At 35.7% G+C, this 19026-nt stretch overlaps 1 protein-coding gene across 6 annotated transcripts in view; it reads left to right on the forward strand.

Annotated features, from left to right (window-relative positions):
- The window catches only part of SCAR (wiskott-Aldrich syndrome protein family member 3 SCAR), a 64082-nt gene extending 63417 nt beyond the window's left edge, over positions 1 to 665 (forward strand). For all 6 annotated transcript variants that reach the window (XR_012410476.1, XM_073969493.1, XM_073969490.1 and 3 more), the window contains 2 exons: positions 145 to 373; positions 443 to 665. Coding sequence is in view for 5 of the 6 variants with exons in the window: in XM_073969493.1 (XP_073825594.1) it covers positions 145 to 373; positions 443 to 621 (408 nt within the window). In the remaining variant the exon portion in view is untranslated. The remainder of the gene's footprint in view (positions 1 to 144; positions 374 to 442) is intronic.
- Positions 666 to 19026: the final 18361 nt, after the last annotated feature.

Consider the following 19026-nt stretch of genomic DNA (forward strand, 5'->3'; position numbering starts at 1 on the left):
GCTTTTTGTTAAAATTTACTGATTATTAATTTGATTTGGTTTATTTAATTTTACTGATTATTTCGATTTATTTCCTTCCTCTAATTCCCATATATTTTAAAATATTGAATAATATTAACAATTATTTTTTTATTTTCAATTTAGCATGAACCAAAGTTATCACCACCTAATTCTGCGCCACCACCGCCGCCTCCACCACCTCCACTAGACGAAAATGGCACATCACCAATCCAAACGCAACCACCACATCAAATTATGCCAAAACCTTTGCCCAATGGTGATATACAAACGAATGGTCTTAAGCATTTGCCCAAGAAAATATTGCCACCATTCCATGATACGCGATCGGATCTAATGAAATCTATACGTGATGGTAAGATCTCACACACGCATAAAAAACATACATTTTAATACAGAATATATTTCTCTTCCAATTCTGTAGGCATTACACTGCGCAAGGTGGAGAAATCTGAACAAAAGGAAATTGAACGTAGCACCGGTCTACATGATGTCGCTTCCATATTGGCCAGACGTGTTGCAATTGAATTATCCGAATCAGAAGAATCTGAATCGGATGATGACAGTGAAGGTTGGATGGAACCAAATGAGACTTCTGCTTGATCCCTTATGTCTTCTTTAATACCTGAAAAAATCAAAAAGAAAAAGTAAACGAAATAATTACGAAAAAATAGTTTTGATGTTATAATGATGGGCTTTATAAAGTAGAAAGAAAACAATACAAAACGCAAACGATTTCAGTCAGTGCACTACATAGACACACACTCTCTTCTCTATTCCTTCCTATAATCAACATCATACCCCGCTCTTTATATAGAACATATATTAAAATGAAACACAAAAAATAACTAAAAAACAAATATTAAAGGTCAAGTCATTTTCTAAAGAAGAAAAAAAAAAACAAAATCTAAATAATATTATGAAATTTAAATGAGCAAAAATTGCCACAGCATAAAACAATTTTGATATTTTATATTTTTCGCTCAAAAAACAAAAATTGCATTCTTTAAGAAAAACACAAACAAGTTAAGGAAACAAAATGTTAAGCAACGGAAAATCAATCAAACACACGAGGAATTTGTTCAAAAGGACATATGCTGTTAAAAAAAACCCAGCGCATGGACATAACGACGAAATATTAATATCTTCAGTCCCCTTTCTTGTGGTCCTTATAAACCTAACCTTATTGTATGTCTTTGGTAACAATATTCAATTAATAATAATGATAAAAATAATATGATAATTATTATAATTAATATAACTCTTTGTACATATATATAAACAAACAACAATTTAAGAAAAAATAATGGTTAATTTTTTAAATATAAATCAACAACAACAATAATAAACAATAAATAACTTATTATATTCTACAATGAGATACAAATTACTTGACATGAATATGTATTAGCATAATGCAACTGGGGAGAAGACACAAAACCACATTAGGATACATTTTTAGGGGATATGTTTGAAGTTAAAGTGCGGTTAGGTAGCGTAGAAACTGAGATTAGGTTGTGCTGTTTTTTTCTGATTGTGTTGTGACAATCTTTGGGCCCTATTCATATTTTGAACGGTTATCCGTATACCCTGTAAAGGGTAGGGTATGTATACTAGACTGGCAAAAAAAAAAAAAACGATTTTTTTGATGGATTTCCAACCTCTAATTTTTTATGACGATCGGTTAACGTTGACCTGTGCCACCCGGGTTGTTGCGACTAAATTTGTGAAATGTGATCGAATTTTGATATAGCTCCAATATGCATATTTTGTCGATTTGGACCCTTGATATAATCCGATCCGATTTGCACCAATTTTTTAGGATTCGTTTTTTGCCACAACAATGAACTGGTAAAGTTTCTTCATCGATTGGGCCATTAGAAACATTTTTAGAAATTTTTCGTGAAAATTCACTTTTGTCCCCATACGAATTACTATGGAAACAAAGATCGCCCTGGTGGCACGGGTTAATGTTAACCGATCGACATAAAATGTCATATACAAGGCGCCGCATAGCTAACCAGAGACCGAGCATTCGCCTTATATGTGGTCAGCAAGGTTTCATTATCTGCACCCCAAGTACTGCCTTGTTCCTACATCTCAGATTGTAGCCAACAGCAGCTATGCATAGAAGACGTGAACATACTGTCGAATATTACCCCAAAATCTTGGGGTATTTGGTGTCGGAATTCAGGTCTGGGCTCATCTCTGCAGTCCATGTGGCTAACAGAGTGACCGTAAATTAAGTGGCGAACAGATAGGAGTTAAGCCTTTCACAAATAACATCAGGGAAGGTACACGACGCCAAGATCGTACAATCATCCGCAAACGTAACGATCTCAATACCGTCTGGAGGGGGTGGAATACAGGCACTTTATGGGGCTTGGACTTCCTGTTCCTGAAATCCACATATATAAATAATTATCCATCGTTTCATACATAGTCTCCTCAATGTCCTTAAAAAGCGTGGAATGCTTGACAGTATCAAAGGCTTTTGATAAGTCGAGCGCCACCAAAATTATTATATCGCACGACTTTTTCTGGTTGAGTCCTCGACTAACATGTGTGGAGATGGCAGCGCCATTGTAGTGTTGTGCTGTTTACGGAACCCATGCTAATGATCTGGAAAAAGATAGCTATTTCTGATGCTGGAAAAGAGTAAAGCCGCAGGAGTCTTTGCTACAGGACAAAAATGCAAATTCGGTCTATGCCAGGGACTTAGGCAGGGTGTTTTTAGGGCGACAGGTTGAGAACTTTCGTAATATACTCAACTCCCGGCTCATCCAGCTGTTTCGGCATTATCGTGGAGACACAGCCAGGGCCAACGCTTTGGGTGATTTAGCATAATTTGTTTTCTCCTCGCAGAAAGATTTAAAGTACGATCTATTGCGATGTGCTCGGCAAACTTTCGATTAAAATAACTTGCGCACTTCTTCGGATCAGTCAGCACAAAGTCGCCAAACGTGACTGAGGTTCTATATTTCTTTTTCCAGGGTTCAAAAGTGTCTTTACCGTTGCCCACAATTCTATTATTCGGGCTCCAATTTTGCAACTTTTCAAATGATATAGCAAATGGCTAGCTTTTGCTCGCCGACCAACCTATTAACTTTCCGTGTCAGCTCCATAACTTAGGTCACTAGGATAGGCTCGACAAAGCTCATCACGTTAATTTGCTAGTCTCACTTCGGGTATTCGATCAGCAGGTATATAGCCGGCACATCCTTTCTGCTAAACGAACATTGACATTTTATATAACTTGCACACCTCTCCGGATCAGACAGCAAAGCGTCGCCAACCGTGACTGTTTTCCTATCTTCCTTCCAGGGTTCAAGAGTAACTTAGCCATTGTCCACAATTCAATGTTGCAACTCTTCAGATGATCTAGCCACATGCTCCGCTTGAACTCACCGACCAACCTATTAACATCCAATCTCAGCTCTCTAACTCTGGGCCACGAAGCTTATCACTCTCATTTGCTAGTCCCCTGTCTCTGCTAGGAAATTTGGTCTCACTTCGGATATACGACCAGTAGGTATATAGCGAGCGGTTGCATCTTTGAAGATGCCTCGAAACAGCCTTTCTCTTACACTCACATCATAAAGTTTGGGCAGTCCATTGAAGCGGTGATTGGTAAACTCTCTTAAGGACTTGTTTTCGTCGTAACTGATGCAGATGATCCACACTCGTCATCTGGATACTTTCGGTTGCGGTTCGCAGGGCATTGTTTCGCATTGTCTGCAATCATCTCCATTGGGTGTCGCTAATGACGCAGCGTTGTTAAGCACTGATCTGCTGACTGTTTCGTAGATAGCCTGAAATATTTCTTATATATTTACCCCACGTAGTGCCCCAGATGGCTTTGAGCACCTTGTTCCTATTCTGAACTTTAGACGTCAGGACTGATGCATGCTTGGGGAATGTAAGCAGATTGGCGAATGTAACTTTTGTCCCATCTCCGATCCTGATCTTTAGTTGTTGTTTCACCTCCTTATATGAATGATGCTTCTCTTAAGTCTTCTCCAGAATTCGACGTAATATACAGGTGTTGTTGGTTATGAATTTCCCATTAAAGCGTGTAGAAAACTTATGCCTCTATTGGTGACACATAGCAGCCTGAGTCTGCAGATTTAATTCGACTGATTAATCTCTATGCTGAACCCATTGTGTCAAGGCGGCATAAAGTATACTGACCATTGCAATTTGTATGGGGCCAAAGGTGCATTTTCACAATGAACCGGTAAATGCGGGGTTTAGAGAATTTTCGTGAAAATGTACCTTTGGCCCCAAACAATTTACTATGGAAACACAGATCGCCCATAAAATTTAATATTAATACATTTTGGATCAAACAGAACAAATTTAGGCGGTAGAAGTTCCAAAAATATTTTGTTTGGTTAAGGTAAGGTCACATTAGGTAAATATTTGCTCCAGCGACCGGCAGTGTGCGCTTACTGAGAGCAAGTGATCGTTAATAATGCATTGAAATTTATGGTCACTTGCTCTCAGTAAGCGCACACTGCTCGTCGCTGGAGCAAATATTTGCCTAATGTGCCCTTACCTTTAGTCTAGTATACAGGCATTACCTGAATATTTATATGGTTCAGGATTACTACATTTAATAACAAAAACTCTGCAAGAGACTCTTTTCAGTTCCTCAGCAGACTATCTGTATGTATATGTCCAGCCAATACCACATCCTCTTTATAATCTTTGCAGGAGCATATACTTGCACCATAACAATCAGTTTGGAAAAAATTGTCGGATTTCGATCTTAATTTTGTAGTTTTCAGTTCAGATTTCAGTTTTCCAAGCATACACTCTTTTTCTCGTTGTTAAAGTTAACCGGAACAAACGCTTTAAAATGTACTACTCTTTTCTTGAAGGAACGCCTGCACTTCAAAAATCAACAGATAAACGACACAAAATATGTACATAAAAACTTTTTATTTAGTATGTTTAAGTTGAAACAGAAAATACAAAATAAGATTTTTCACATGATACCAATAATAAATATTAAAAGATAAAAAGACCAGGTTAGTAGGTTGCGTGCATGACCATTTATGCAGTATAATGTAAAAATTTTGTTTTTGTGTTTAAAAAGAAAAAAAACAAAGTGTGGTTATAGTCGCCCTGGTGATTTGCACAGTTGAATGGCCTAACCAATAACAATACCTTCTCCCCAAGTAGAGGTGTAGAGTATTCAGGTTACCTAAAATAATAATAAAAATATAAACTATAATTCACATAAAAATGAAATATATATTATTTTTTAAATTGAAAATAAATATAAATTTATTTGTGTATTTGTTTGTTTTTAATTATAAGTATTTGTTTTGTGTGTGTATAAAAATATTATTTATTATTTTTAAATAAATAAAAAAATATGTACTCAATGAATTGAATTTTATTGATTTTTCTTTATTATTTCTCTCCATATTTGTTTTAGTTTGAAAAAACTGAAGGCTTGTGTTTCTTTTTGGTCTTCATTTGTTCCTTATTTATGCTAATAGCAAACAAAGAAAAATAATAATTAAAAAAAAAAGATTTATACATGAATTCAAAAAACATTTTGTTTACACTAAATAAATCTAATGAAATCAATAATGAATAAATGATGAATGCATACAGAAGAAAAACAAGAAACTAATTTAAGAAGTTTACAATATTTAAAAACAAATCAAATTTAATAAATGAATCATATTGATATATAAATAAAAAAACGTATGTAGTTTTGATTTAGAAAGACTAAAAAAAAAATAAAGTCTCCCTTGTCCCGTAAAATGAAGTAATTAATTGAATTAATCGAGCTAACAAGAATTGTATTGAATACAAAATCCTTAGATTACGTTAGCTCGATTAATTCAATTAATTAAAAACTTTCATAAATAATGACCTTCGTCCTAATAAGACAACAATAAATAAAACAATGTCCAACATACTGGATATTTTTGCAAGCTTTTGCGGTAGTTAAATGTAATTTACCAAAACTTCAAGTGGGAATTTTATTTTTGTCTATAAAAAAATAGTTCTGAAACAACCATTAGGATCCCTGCAACATGTTTTAGCCAAAAAATTAGTTGGATCATGAGTGCAAGTGATTCCGAACTACATATTTGTACGTTAAAGAAGTCATGATTTGTATGTGGTTATACTGAAACATGGACTGACGTTGGAAATTGTTGTGGGAAAAGTTTTGTGACCACTGGGAATTTTAAATGCCGACTTACAGGTATGTAACTGAAATTTTAAAAATACTGAAATAACTGAATTTTTCAAAATACCTAAAATTGAGAGATACTGTTACATGTGTGCTATGCCAAAACATGGGTGGTGGAGTAGTTTTGTGTGAATCTCGAATGTAAAAATATCGCTAGTTTGGTCATAAAATGTAGCTAAAATTCTCAAAATACTTGAAATCGGGAGGTACGGTTATATTAGGGCTATGCCAAAACATGGACTTATGTAGACAATTTTTGGTGGAGTGATTTTGTGTCCACTGGGAACCTCGAATGTAAAATTACCGCTTGTACGGTCAAACAATGTAGCCAATATCCTTAAAATACAAAAATAGGGAGTTAACGTTATATGCGGGCTATAACAAAACATGAACCTGTGTTGACGATTTTTAGTGAAGAAGTTTCGTGACCACTTGTAACCTCAAATGTCAAATCACAGCTAGTTCGGTTAAAATTTGTAGCTAAAATCCTCAAAATACCGAAGATGGGGAGGTACCAAAATATTGGTGCTCTATCAAAACATGGACCTATGTTGACGATTTTTGGTGGAGAACTGATGTGACCACTAGGAACCTCAAAAGTCAAATCACAGCTAGTTCGGTTAAAATTTGTAGCTACAAGTAAAAAAATTTCATGGTCAAAATATTAGGAGACCCAAAGTTTGGACCATTTTACTTCCGGGGAAGTACCGGAAGTTATGGACCGGTATTGTCCATCTTCGAACTGAAACTAAGTTGTGACAAAATATCACGAAAACCAAATTTTAGACTAAATCGGTTGATCAGTTCGAGAGTTATCGTACTCTCCAGCCACTACATATAGTGCCATAGGGGCTTTTTACAATTTTCGGGCTGTTTTATCAAGAAGTATGGTCTTGCCCCTGAAATAAACTTTTACCGTCGCAATGGAGGCAGCGAATGCAACTAGCTTCAACAAAAATCAAAGTGATTCGAGAGCTCGTCTCAAAGTGATCTTATACGCAATTTTGTGTGGGAGGTACTCGAAGTAGTGGACAAATATATACCATATTCGAATCTAATCTATATTTGGCAGATATATTAGGATGTGTAAAGTACAGACCATATCGGTCACTCCCTTCAAGAGTTATCGTGCGCATAATTTTTCCGAACATTTTTGAAATTTTGTGGGGGAGGTACCGGAAGGAGTGGACCGACATGGCTTATCTTCGAACTTAAACAAAGTTTGGGCAAAATATTACGAAGGGCAAATTTTGGACCGAATCGGCAGTTCCGTTCGAGAGTTATCTTGCGCTCCAACCACTACACACGGTGTCGTAGGTTTTTTTGCACCTTTCAGACTAATCAGGAAAAAAAAAACGATTCGATAGCAAGTCCTAAACTGAACTTTTCCGAAATGTTGTGTGGGAGGTACCCGAAGGAGAGGACGATTGAGTCAATATTGGAACCTTATCTAAGTCTGGTAGAAATTTCACGATATGGTCCAAATCGGTTACTCCCTTCAAAAGTTATCGTGCACACAAATTGTTCGAACCTTTGTCGGGGAGGTACCGGAAGGAGTGGACCGATATAACACATCTTCGAACTTAAACTAAGTTTGGACAAAATAGTACGAAAGCCATATATTGCACCAAATCGGTTAATCCGTTAGAGAGTTATCGTGCGCTTCAGCCAGCCAGACAGACGGACGTGGCTAAATCAACTCCAAATTGTCTGAAACGGATAAAGAAGAAAAGAGCAACCCAGTCCGAAATTTGTTCGGCCTTCTTTATTCTTTTGTTTTTATTATGTCAGAAATGAAGTAGAAAAGCAAGGCAACCAGGCGAGGCAGAGACGGATCGCATACGGGCTACATAATTAAAATTTGTTTCCTACAAATTGTATAGTCACTGAGTTTCAGAATTTCGGATCCTTTTTTGGACGTATAAACTTTCCGACAAGAATAGTGAAACATTTGGGATACATACATATCTTCACGGTTATGAGCGTTGCGATATGTATATTTTATTTTTTTATTTTTATTTATTTCATTTCATAATACAAGGCCTAAAAGACCATATATACATATTACTTAGTCCTCAAAAAAACCTGAGTTATAAAACTAAACATATTTATTCCATAAAAATTACCAAACTCCTATTTATTTACCTTTCCCTATCTATCGGCTCCCCAGCCATAAATATAAGCAATATAGTATTTAATGTCCATGTTAACTATAATTCGCAAGTTAATGATCAAAGAATTCGACGCAAAACAAAAAAGCATAAGATGATATTAATTAGATGCAAAATGCTGAAGAAGTTTCAATCGAAAAACATTATTTGTGTGGGAAAAAATTCGAAGTTCATGAGGCAATGCATTCCAACATCGCGAAATCCGAATCAGAAATGATCTTGTGTAGGAATTTTTGTAGATTCTAGGAATAACCAATTGTGGGTTCCTAGTTGAATGCGAAAATCTAAAACATCTCATCAAAGTTGTTGGTTTTCTGTTCTTTACTATATTATAAAAAGAAAGGAGATTTCGAGATCGGGTAAAGTCATTAAAGGAACAACCAATGAATCTTTTTACATATCCAGAAATGTGATCCCTTCTTCGAACATTATATACAAAACGGACAATCGAATTTACAATTCTCCGCAAACGGACAAGATTCACCCCAGTTGTTCCTGACACAACTTCGAAACCATACAAAATTGTAGGCATAAGCAGAGCGTGAGCCAATTTCTCTTTTATAGGAAAAGGGATATACAATAGGGTTATGACATTTTTCCTCAAAAATGATTTCCTGTAGCAGGGATGAATGAACTTTTGCCTATTAATCACTATGCTATCGTTTCTTCCATTGAAATATAAAAAAAGTTCACGCACAAATCGTTTTTAAAAAAATATTTTTTTGAAAAAATATATGAAACGACATTTTTTTTTTAAAAATTATTATTTTTTTTTTGCATGAATGAATAAATATAAGCCTACTAATAACTATAATAACGTTTATTTCATTCAAATATTAAAAAAGTCGCAAAAAAGTCACTTTGAAAAATTTAAAATTGTTTGGTTTTTTTGTTTAAAAATTATATTTTTGAATAAAAGCGTTTACGATATTTTTACGATTCTCAGAATTGAAGAAAAATAATGAGAAAAAAATTTTATGTCATTTTAATTATCTCATGTGGCTCTAAAGTTTATTTTTAATTATGTATCTGTTTTCAGTGACTTCAAAAAATTGTCCATAATTTTGATAAATTAAAATTTTAAAATCATTTTGTGCGTGAGGTTTTTTCACAGAATCACCTTATAATTAAGATTTTATGTAATCTTATGGCAAAACTCTATACTAAACGCTATAATACAGGGATATGAGGTTGTGAAAAAAGTCATAACCCTAATATACAAATTGGCAGCATGAATCCTTCGCAGCGTAGACCAGACCTTTCCAGATATAAAGTCAATCTGATATTTAAAAGACAGGTCGTTATCAATATCGACTCCCAAACATCTGTGGTGAGTAACAAATTCAACATTTTCATTCAGCAAGTTAATATTGATAGCAGGATACCTATTATTAAACACTCCAAACATTATAGCCTTCGTCTTAGAAGTATTAATAGAAAGAAAATTTAATGATGCCCAAGAAGAAAATCGACTAAGGCATACATTAATATGTCGTTCAAGCAGCGTAGGAGTATCACTGTGACCATTAAAGAGTAAAAAAATGTCATCAGCAAACTGAAAGGTTTTGCAGAATTCTGTACCAGTATAATTCACCAAATCATTCACATATAGTATGAATAAGAGTGGGCCTAACACAGAGCCTTGAGGTATGCCGCTATAAAGGTGAACTGTATCGGATTCACAGCCATTCAAGGAGACAAACTGCGACCTTCCAGTAAGATATGAATAAATTAGTTTGCAAGCAGTAGTCGAAAATCTGAAAATATTTTTTAGTTTCATAATCATATGAACATGATTAATAGAGTTAAATGCCTTCGATAGATCGAGAGAAACGAGTACAGATACTTTACCCTCATTAATGTTTTGGCGAATGCAATCAGTAGTTTCTATGAGTAAGTGAGTGGTATTGTGCCCGCGCCGAAACGCAAATTGGGTATCAGATCATTCTCGATGCATAGTCCATAATTTGGTCCTTCATAATAATTTCCACAATTTTGGATATTGCTGGGAGGATCGAAATTGGTCGAAGATCATGCGGGCATCTAACACCCTTAATCTTAGGAATAGGGACAATTCGAGCTTTCTTCCAAGACTGAGGGAATGTAGAAGTCATAAGAACATAATTTACAAAATGGAGTAAAATATCGGAAACGTGCGGATAAATCATCTTTATAAATTTTATTGGTAGCTTGTCAACGCCTACTGACTTTGATTTCACTTTATTCAATGACTCAAATATTACGGAACCAGTAACCTACTGAAAAGAAAAAGAAGAGTTAGAGTCAATGAACTGGCTGAAATCAATTTCCTCTTCAGACCCTGAATCACTACAAACAAATGCATTGTTTATATCGTTTACATCCATATAGAAATCATCGGTGTCATTCCTGACACAACCAGAGTTTTCCAGTAACTTCCAGATACCAGCTGTATTCAACCTCCCAAAAAGAGTAGAATAATGATTCCTTTTTGCTCTACGAATAACCGTCCTAGCCCTGTTTCGGTATCTGCAATACGTTGACCAATTTCTAGAACAACGATCTGTCTGAAATGCAGAGAAAGCTAGATCTCTTAGCGATCTTGCAAATTCAATATCTCTGGCATTAAAGCAATCATCTACCTGTCGTTTAATTTGTTTTCTTACAATTGGTACACATGAGTATAGATTCTCAAATAACAGGGAAATATGGGAATATTTTATATTTACATCAGACTCACCTAATAAAACGTTAAAGTCAAAATCATGCAAAAACGAGAAAAAACGCTCCCAGTTTAATTCGTTAAAATTCCGGTATTCTATAAATTCCGAGGGGCAATTAAAGTCGAAGCAAAAAGACAAAAATATGAGGGCATGGTCAGAGACTGACGGACATTGAACCTGATGACTATAGTTTACAGATGATACATCGCTAACCAATGCAAAATCTATCAGTGAAGTCGATCTTCTGCTCAAATCGAAGTGTGTCGGTTGTGAGTTGTGAATGATGGATATGTTATACCTAGCACAAAGGGAACGAAAAGCAGTAGCCTTGGACTCATCAAACAAATTAACATTAAAATCCCCCAACATAATAATGTTAGGGTATTCATAAAAAAGATTCAAATGATAACATTCAAAATTATACAAATTGCCCGTGGGTAAGTACACTACGCCAAACAGAACCTTGGAATCACCAAAACACAATTCAATGAATAGAGATTCGCAGCCAGGAATAGAAATTTTAAATACAGTTTTATATGACAGTCCATTACACACAAAAATTCCTACACCGCCACCTCTGCCCGAAAATTGGCGATCATTACGACAGAGTTTATATCCTGGTATGGAGACGGCTCTACCAGATACCTCGCTGGTAAGCCAGGTTTCAGAAACAGCGAAGAGATGAAATACATTGCCCTCCAAAATGTGACGCAGCTCATCGAGCTTGAGCTTAGGCTTTATGCTCCTACAATTTAAATGGCCCATTTTCACTTCATTATGACGCGAGCACAAAACGGACTTAATGTATGAATTATTGCTAACAATCGGACCGAGATTATCACTAAGAGACATTAAAACCAAATAAAAATATTAGAATAATAATTGGGTATATTCAAATGAACCACCCTCAATAACCCCAGAAGAACCGCATTGTTTGGGTGACCCTCTCTTTCGATGTCTTTTTATACTCTCAACCATAGCATGGAGGGTATATTCAGGGCAATCATGAATATTTCCCTCGGAATTTTCCGCACGGAAAATAATTTTGAAAGTGAAATTTTATTAAAATCAATGTTTGTAAAACTTTGAAAACTACTAGATTCACTTAATTATGACGTATTCTAGTCGAATCTACAAAAATATTCCCTTTTTGGGGCATACATATTGAAATAGAAAATTGTGAAATTGGGAAAAGGGAACAAATTCCGCACGGAATTTTTATTCATGATTGCACTGATTAAGTTTGCTTTTCGCATTGAAATAATAATTTGCGACCATATAAAGTATATATAATCTTGATCAGGATAAAATTCTGAGTCGCTATATCCATGTCCGTCTGTTGTAATCACTCTTGCGCCCACAGTAATTGTGCTAGAACTCTCTATTTTTGCACGCACAAAAAAACCACAAATCTCTCCACCAACAATTTTGAAGATAGGTAAATGTTTTGTTATAGCCCCCTGCTTTAGATATTTTGGAGGTTTTGCTCCATTTTTTTTTCTGAACTACCGCTAATTTGACATTTCAGGTTCACAGCCTTCACGAAACTTCTCCACAAAAATTGTCATGATAGTTCATGTGTTATAGCCCCCATATAGGGGTAACTTCCGTTTTGCGATATATTGAGGATTTTAGATCTTTTTTAGCTGAAATTTGCCATTTAAGATTCCCAGTGGTCACTAAACTTCGCCACCAAAGATTGTTAACATAGGTCCATGCTTTGGTATAGTCCCCATATAAGGATACATTCCGCTACATTGAGTTTTACCTATTTTTTACCCAACTAGCTGTAGCTTCACATTTGAGGTTCTTATGGTCACAAACTTCTGCACCATATTTCATTGTGGAGGATTTTAAAAGTTTCGCCAGGCCGAACTTAACGCCGTTCTTACTGTATTATTGTTCTTCAGTACTTACGCTCATACATACATATGTATATTGTTGATTTCAATTTGGTTCCATGGATAGAGATTTGAAATATTGCTGCCAATCTTTTGAATATTAATTCCAGTGATTCTTCAACATTTGATTCAAACCAGAATGTAGAAGAAAGATAACTATTGAAAACACCTATCATAATACCACTTTATAAAGAATGAATTTCATAAATATTGAGCAAATTGTTTATCATTTAAAAATATTTTTATTGAATTATAAAAAAACTCCAGTCTTTTAAAAATAATTTTTCATTCAGGGCGATAATGATGACCATCTTCCTGATATTCTTTGCTAACCTTCAACGAGTGATTTATGTTACTGACTCCGCCAGGAATACCAGGATATCCTTGAGGCGCTTGAGATGGAGCGGGTAGTTGACCAGGGACGGGTGGTGGTAGTGCTACACCCTGTGGTGGAGGTGGTTGATTATAATAACCACCATAGGGATAAGGCATACCATAGGGGATCGGTTGTGCTGGTACTGGTTGTGGCGGTTGTTGATACCCATAATAGTAAGGCGGTGGTGCTTGTTGATAGGGCGGATACGGATAAGGTACGGGCGTAGGTTGGGCTACATAAATTGGATTATTGTTTTGATGTCCAGGATGTGGAACTTTTTTCCCTTTATGTTTATGACCTTTGCGTTTTTTCTTACTATCACTGTCACTACTGCTACTGCTGCTACTACTACTACTACTGCTACTACTGTCACTATCACTGCTGCTATCGGCTTTAACGCCATCCATAAACAAGGGTTTAACCAAAAGCGCACCAAAAATCCAATGAAGCCGATTCATTGTTATTGATATCACACGGACGTCTGTATAGTTAAAGAAGCACTGTCGAACTGGCTGGCCATGGTCATGGTACATTGTCAGAAACTAAAGATTTTTGTTTTTAATATCTGGATGATAACACAAAAGAGACAAACAAATTATAATGATCACACGCTATTTGGTTAAAACTATTACACTGTGCAACATTTTCGTAAAGTGATGTGAACGAATATTTATCATAACATATTTTACGTTTTTACAGCTTAATAGAGTTGGGCAATTGATCGACAATCGAGTTCATTTTACAACGGTTGTTTGTATGAGCAAAATTCGTATACTTAATATCTCACGTTAGTTTGTATGATGTATGAGTTTTTGAACTAGGTCGTTCAATTACCCAACTCTACCGCATAACACAGATGAAGACACATATCTGCTTTGGCTAAATGCTTAATCGCTTTCGATTATTTTTGGTCTCATCTTAAACTAATTGGGCGCCACTGTGAAATAATGAATATCATGTACGACTTGCACATTGAATATGTGTTTCTGGTTACGTATGAGGTTCTAAATGAAGAAAGGTAGACATAAAATATAATGCAGAAAGTACTCATTAGGACTGTTCGATAACTTCGCAAGTTATTGCAACAACTTGCAAGTACTTCTCAGTTCACTTTTACTGAACAAATGCGTTATCGAACAACATTTTGTACAATTTTTTGGTTTATCGTACAGACCTGCTGTGTGAGAAGTCTTTCCTTGCCTTCTAGATACAATAGCTTTTTATTAAAAATAAATCAAAAATTTCAATTTTTTGTTGCACAGTGTTATTTGAGAGTGTTTGCTGTGTGTTTGTGTGTGGGAATCAATAATTTACAAAATGAAGAAGCTTTCATAAAATACATACATACAAGTTTCCAAGAAATCCCACAGCATATTGTCGAGCAGGGTATTGTTGTGTTTTTGACAAATAGTTTTTAATGATGATCTTTAGAAAATAACATGAATGATTTACTGTCAAAACATTCCATGTTCTAAAAATGAGCTGGAAGCGAAATAGAATTAGCGAGAGAGATAGAAAGAGAAGGAAAAGAGATTTTACACATAGATATGTATGTATTTCATACAATAAACATAAATTAGGAGATTAGTTTGCTTTGATGTAAGTGGAACGTAAAGATTCTCTAAGTTTTCTTGTCGTTCAAAGTGGTAAAGTGGCATAAACAAACTTTTTATTACGTTGGAACTTTTAACAGCTTTATGATTCTAAAAGCCAAAGGTCAATATACATGCGTTTTACGTTTTACGAAATGTACGAAATGTATAGATACATATTAATAAAAGAGTAAAGTGATTGACTGACTGATTGATTCATCAACGCCCATACGAAACGCCTGAAGCTGGAAACTTAAAAATTTGGTTAACGGTCTGTCTTGTTCCGTAGATATAATATATGGTTGGAATCTTGAAAAACCCCCCTAAAAGGGTACCGAAACAACGTGGCTAACCTTCAAAATACCGAAATTCAGGACGTACCGTTCAATGGGGGCTACAACAAATCGTCGATTTATACCAACAAATTTCTGGCGGAAAGTTTTTAGACTCAAAGAAGACTAAATGCCAAATTTCCGATATTATATGGGCAAAACCTAAAAATACCGAAAATCGTGAGATACGCTTCTATGGGGGATATATACTAATAATTCTCTTCTGGAATATTTTATAACCCATTGGAAGAGTAAATAACAAATTTCAGTAATTTCGGTGGGATATTGACGTCACAACCTTCAGGTTCTATGGGGGATATATCGAAACATGGACCTATACCGACGAATTTCAGTCGTAAAGGTTTTTTTCTGTGGCTGAAATCGGGAGGTACCGTTCTATGGGGGCTATATGAAGACCTATACCGACCTATACCGGGTCACAACCCTTAAAATACCGGAAATAGGGAGGTACCGTTCTACCGAAATGGAGACTTGTGAGAGGTGGCTGCTGGTTATGGATGTGAGTGTGTGGTTGCTGAGGTTGTGGTTAGTGTTGCAGTTTTATGTTCATGTGGTGGTGTGTGGTGATTGGTCTATTCTGAAGTGAATAGACCATTCACACTCACATCCATAACCAGCAGCCACCTCTCACAAGTCTCCATTTCATCACATCAAACTACTTACATCAACAAAATCTGCAATAGACCAACCATTATACACAACTTCTTTAAGGATGATCACAATGGACCTCAAGGTCTCCGAGTGGAGTAGCTGCCAACAATGGTAGCTGCGCGTCCTAAAACCAAACCGTTCTATGGGGGCTATATGAAGGCTTGGACGTATACCGACAAAATTCTGGAAGAAAGTTTAATACTCTCAACGAATACTAAATACCAAATTTCAGCCATTTCCGTGTGATAATGAGGCTAAAACCTTCAAAATACCGAAAATTGGTTGGTACCGTTTTATGGGGGCTATATCAAAACTTGGATCGATATAGCCCATTTGTAATACCAATCATCATATGAGTAATATAGACTTCTATACCAAATTACAAAGCTATATCTTAAAAATTGCGAGCTGTATCCTTATTTCAACAGACGGACATGATGACCGATGAATATTTCCCTATTGTAACTGATACTCGCCCCTACGTTAAAATAGGAAAGAATCTCTCCGAATATTAGTACCAAAAGAGGTTTAAGACAAGCAGGTAGCCTTTCCTGTGACCGATTCAACATTCTGTTGGAAAAGGTTACACTGTGCAACACTGAAAATGCAAACAACTTCTGATATGCATTTTTTGAAAGTACATATTTAGACTGTAAAAACCCTAGTAGGGTTTTGTCCTGTCAGATCCAGTTCGTATTTTATGGCCTCATCTAAACCGGGCTAAATCTACACTTTTTTGCATTTATAAGGCCTTTATCTCAGAAACGAATAGGAATTTGGCGTTGCTGTCTTTAGCAATATTGTAGCCCTAAACTAGTAGAACTTCTCTTTTGAGGAAACCACATAAGAAAAACTCCATCTAGGGCATCAAAATCTATAAAATATAGAAAATTTTACATAATTGCTGAAATTCTGGTCAGTATTGGCTAAACTATTGGGAGTTGAACCAACTAACATTTTGCAAAAATCTTCCAAATAAAGTTCTCAAAAATTCTTTAGAACATTCTGAAACTCTAAAATGCTTGCTTCACGTTGTTTCAGCGGTATTTTGCATCATATCTTTTACATGAATTTTGATTACAACAGAACTTAGACACAAGACATGTTGAACTATTGTGGGGGGTTTACCATAAGGAGAAAATCGATTTTTATCGATTTTTCAGAAGTTAAACTAAATTTGGACAAAATATTAGGAGATCCAAAGTTTGGACCAAATTGGATGCTTCGTTCAAGAGATATCGTGCAAACACACCATTTTAGTGACATTTTTTAAATATTGGGGATTAGCATCGGAAGTTGGTGCCTTTCTTTTGCCCGTATATACCCTCGTTAGCATAAATGCTGAGGGTATAATAAAAAGGTTATTACACAAATAATAAAGTAACTACTTGTACTCTCAGCATTTATGCTAACGAGGGTATATTCACTTTCATACGAGTAAAATGTGCTCATCGAAATAATGGCTTTAGACCCCAAGTATGCTTGGACGAAATACGTTTCAGACAATTTGGAGTCGATTTAGCAATGTCCGTCCGCCTGTCTGTCAGGCTGGCTGGAGCGCACTCTCGAACGGCTGAGCCGATTTCGATCTACATTTGCCCTTCTTAATATTTTGTCTAAATTTAGTTTAAGTTCGAAGATGAGCCATATCGGTTCACTCCTTCAGGTACTTCCCCCACAAAAGTTCGAAAATGTTCGGAAAATTTGTGCGCACGATAACTCTTGAAGGTAGTAACGGATTTGGTCCATCTTTGCTCATCGTAATATTTCTACTAGATATATATTAGGTTCGAATATGGACTATATATGTCAACTCCTTCAGGTACCTCCCAATTTAAGGCCTGCTTTCGAATCGCTTTTATTTTTGTTGTAACAAATTGTGTTCGCTACCCCCATTACGGTGGTACAAGTTTTTTCATGGGCAAGTCCATACTTCCTGAGAAAATAGTCCGAAAGCTGTAAGAACCCCTATGACGCCATGCGTTCAATAACTCTCGAACGGATCAGCCGATTCGGTCCAAATTTTGGCCTTCGTAATATTTTGTCCAAGCTAAGTTTAAGTACCTCCCACTGAATGTTGAAAAAATTCACTAAAATAGTACGCGCTATATCTGTTGAACCCAACTTTGAATCTCCAAATATTTTGTCCAAATGTAGTTTTACTTCAGAAATGGTCAATATCGGTTTTCTCCTTAGGGTACCTCCCCCCACAAAAGTTTAACATTTTTGTTTAAATACAGTTTAGGATCTGTTGGAAGAACCTTGTGGTCCTTTCGAAGTGATATTATGTTTTTTCGTGGGCAAGTCCATGCTTCCTGATATCGTGGCCCAAAACCTCTAAATTATACGGCGACCAACTGAACTGGAGGGCACAAAATCTATCGAAAAAATGGTTCCCAAAATAAGATCCACTTCCAAAATGGACTATGTCTCTCCATTCCTTGCAGTACATCCTCCGCAACACTTTTGAGCTTCAGACCAAATATATTTTTTGTCGACAAGTTCATACTTCCAAAAAGGGACACAAAATCTGCGTAGCCGGCGTTAGTTTCGATATTGTCAATAGATGAAAGTTTCAATTAACACAGGCTGAGGGTATATCTGTGTCGACAAAGCCGACTGATACTTTTTTACTTGTTTGTAAAAAGCAAGCCAGATATCAGTGCTATATTTTTGTTCAAGATCAAGCATGGTTTAAAGTGTTTGAGCGCATTTTAAACTCAAAAAAGTTTTGTTTTTTTAGTAAATAATCTGAAAATCGGTAAGTTTTGGAGATATCAACATGAAAAGTTTACACGTGATAAGGGTAAAAGGCGTAGAAGAAAAATAAATTGCTAACTCAGAAAACGCATTTTTAAATGAGCTATATGTATATATGTACATATAACTGTTGTTGAAACAAGTAAAGAAGTATCAGTCGGCTTTGAAGACAGAGATATACCCTTAGCCTATGTGAATTAAAATAAATATTCACCAACATTTTTTTTTCAAAATTTTGGGCGTATAAACCAACAGAAGCATGGATTTTTATTAAAGCTCAAAAGT

Source organism: Musca autumnalis, unplaced genomic scaffold (genome assembly GCF_047663935.1).
Source record: "Musca autumnalis isolate F117 unplaced genomic scaffold, ASM4766393v1 scaffold_2, whole genome shotgun sequence".
NCBI classification, from domain to species: Eukaryota; Metazoa; Arthropoda; class Insecta; order Diptera; family Muscidae; genus Musca; species Musca autumnalis.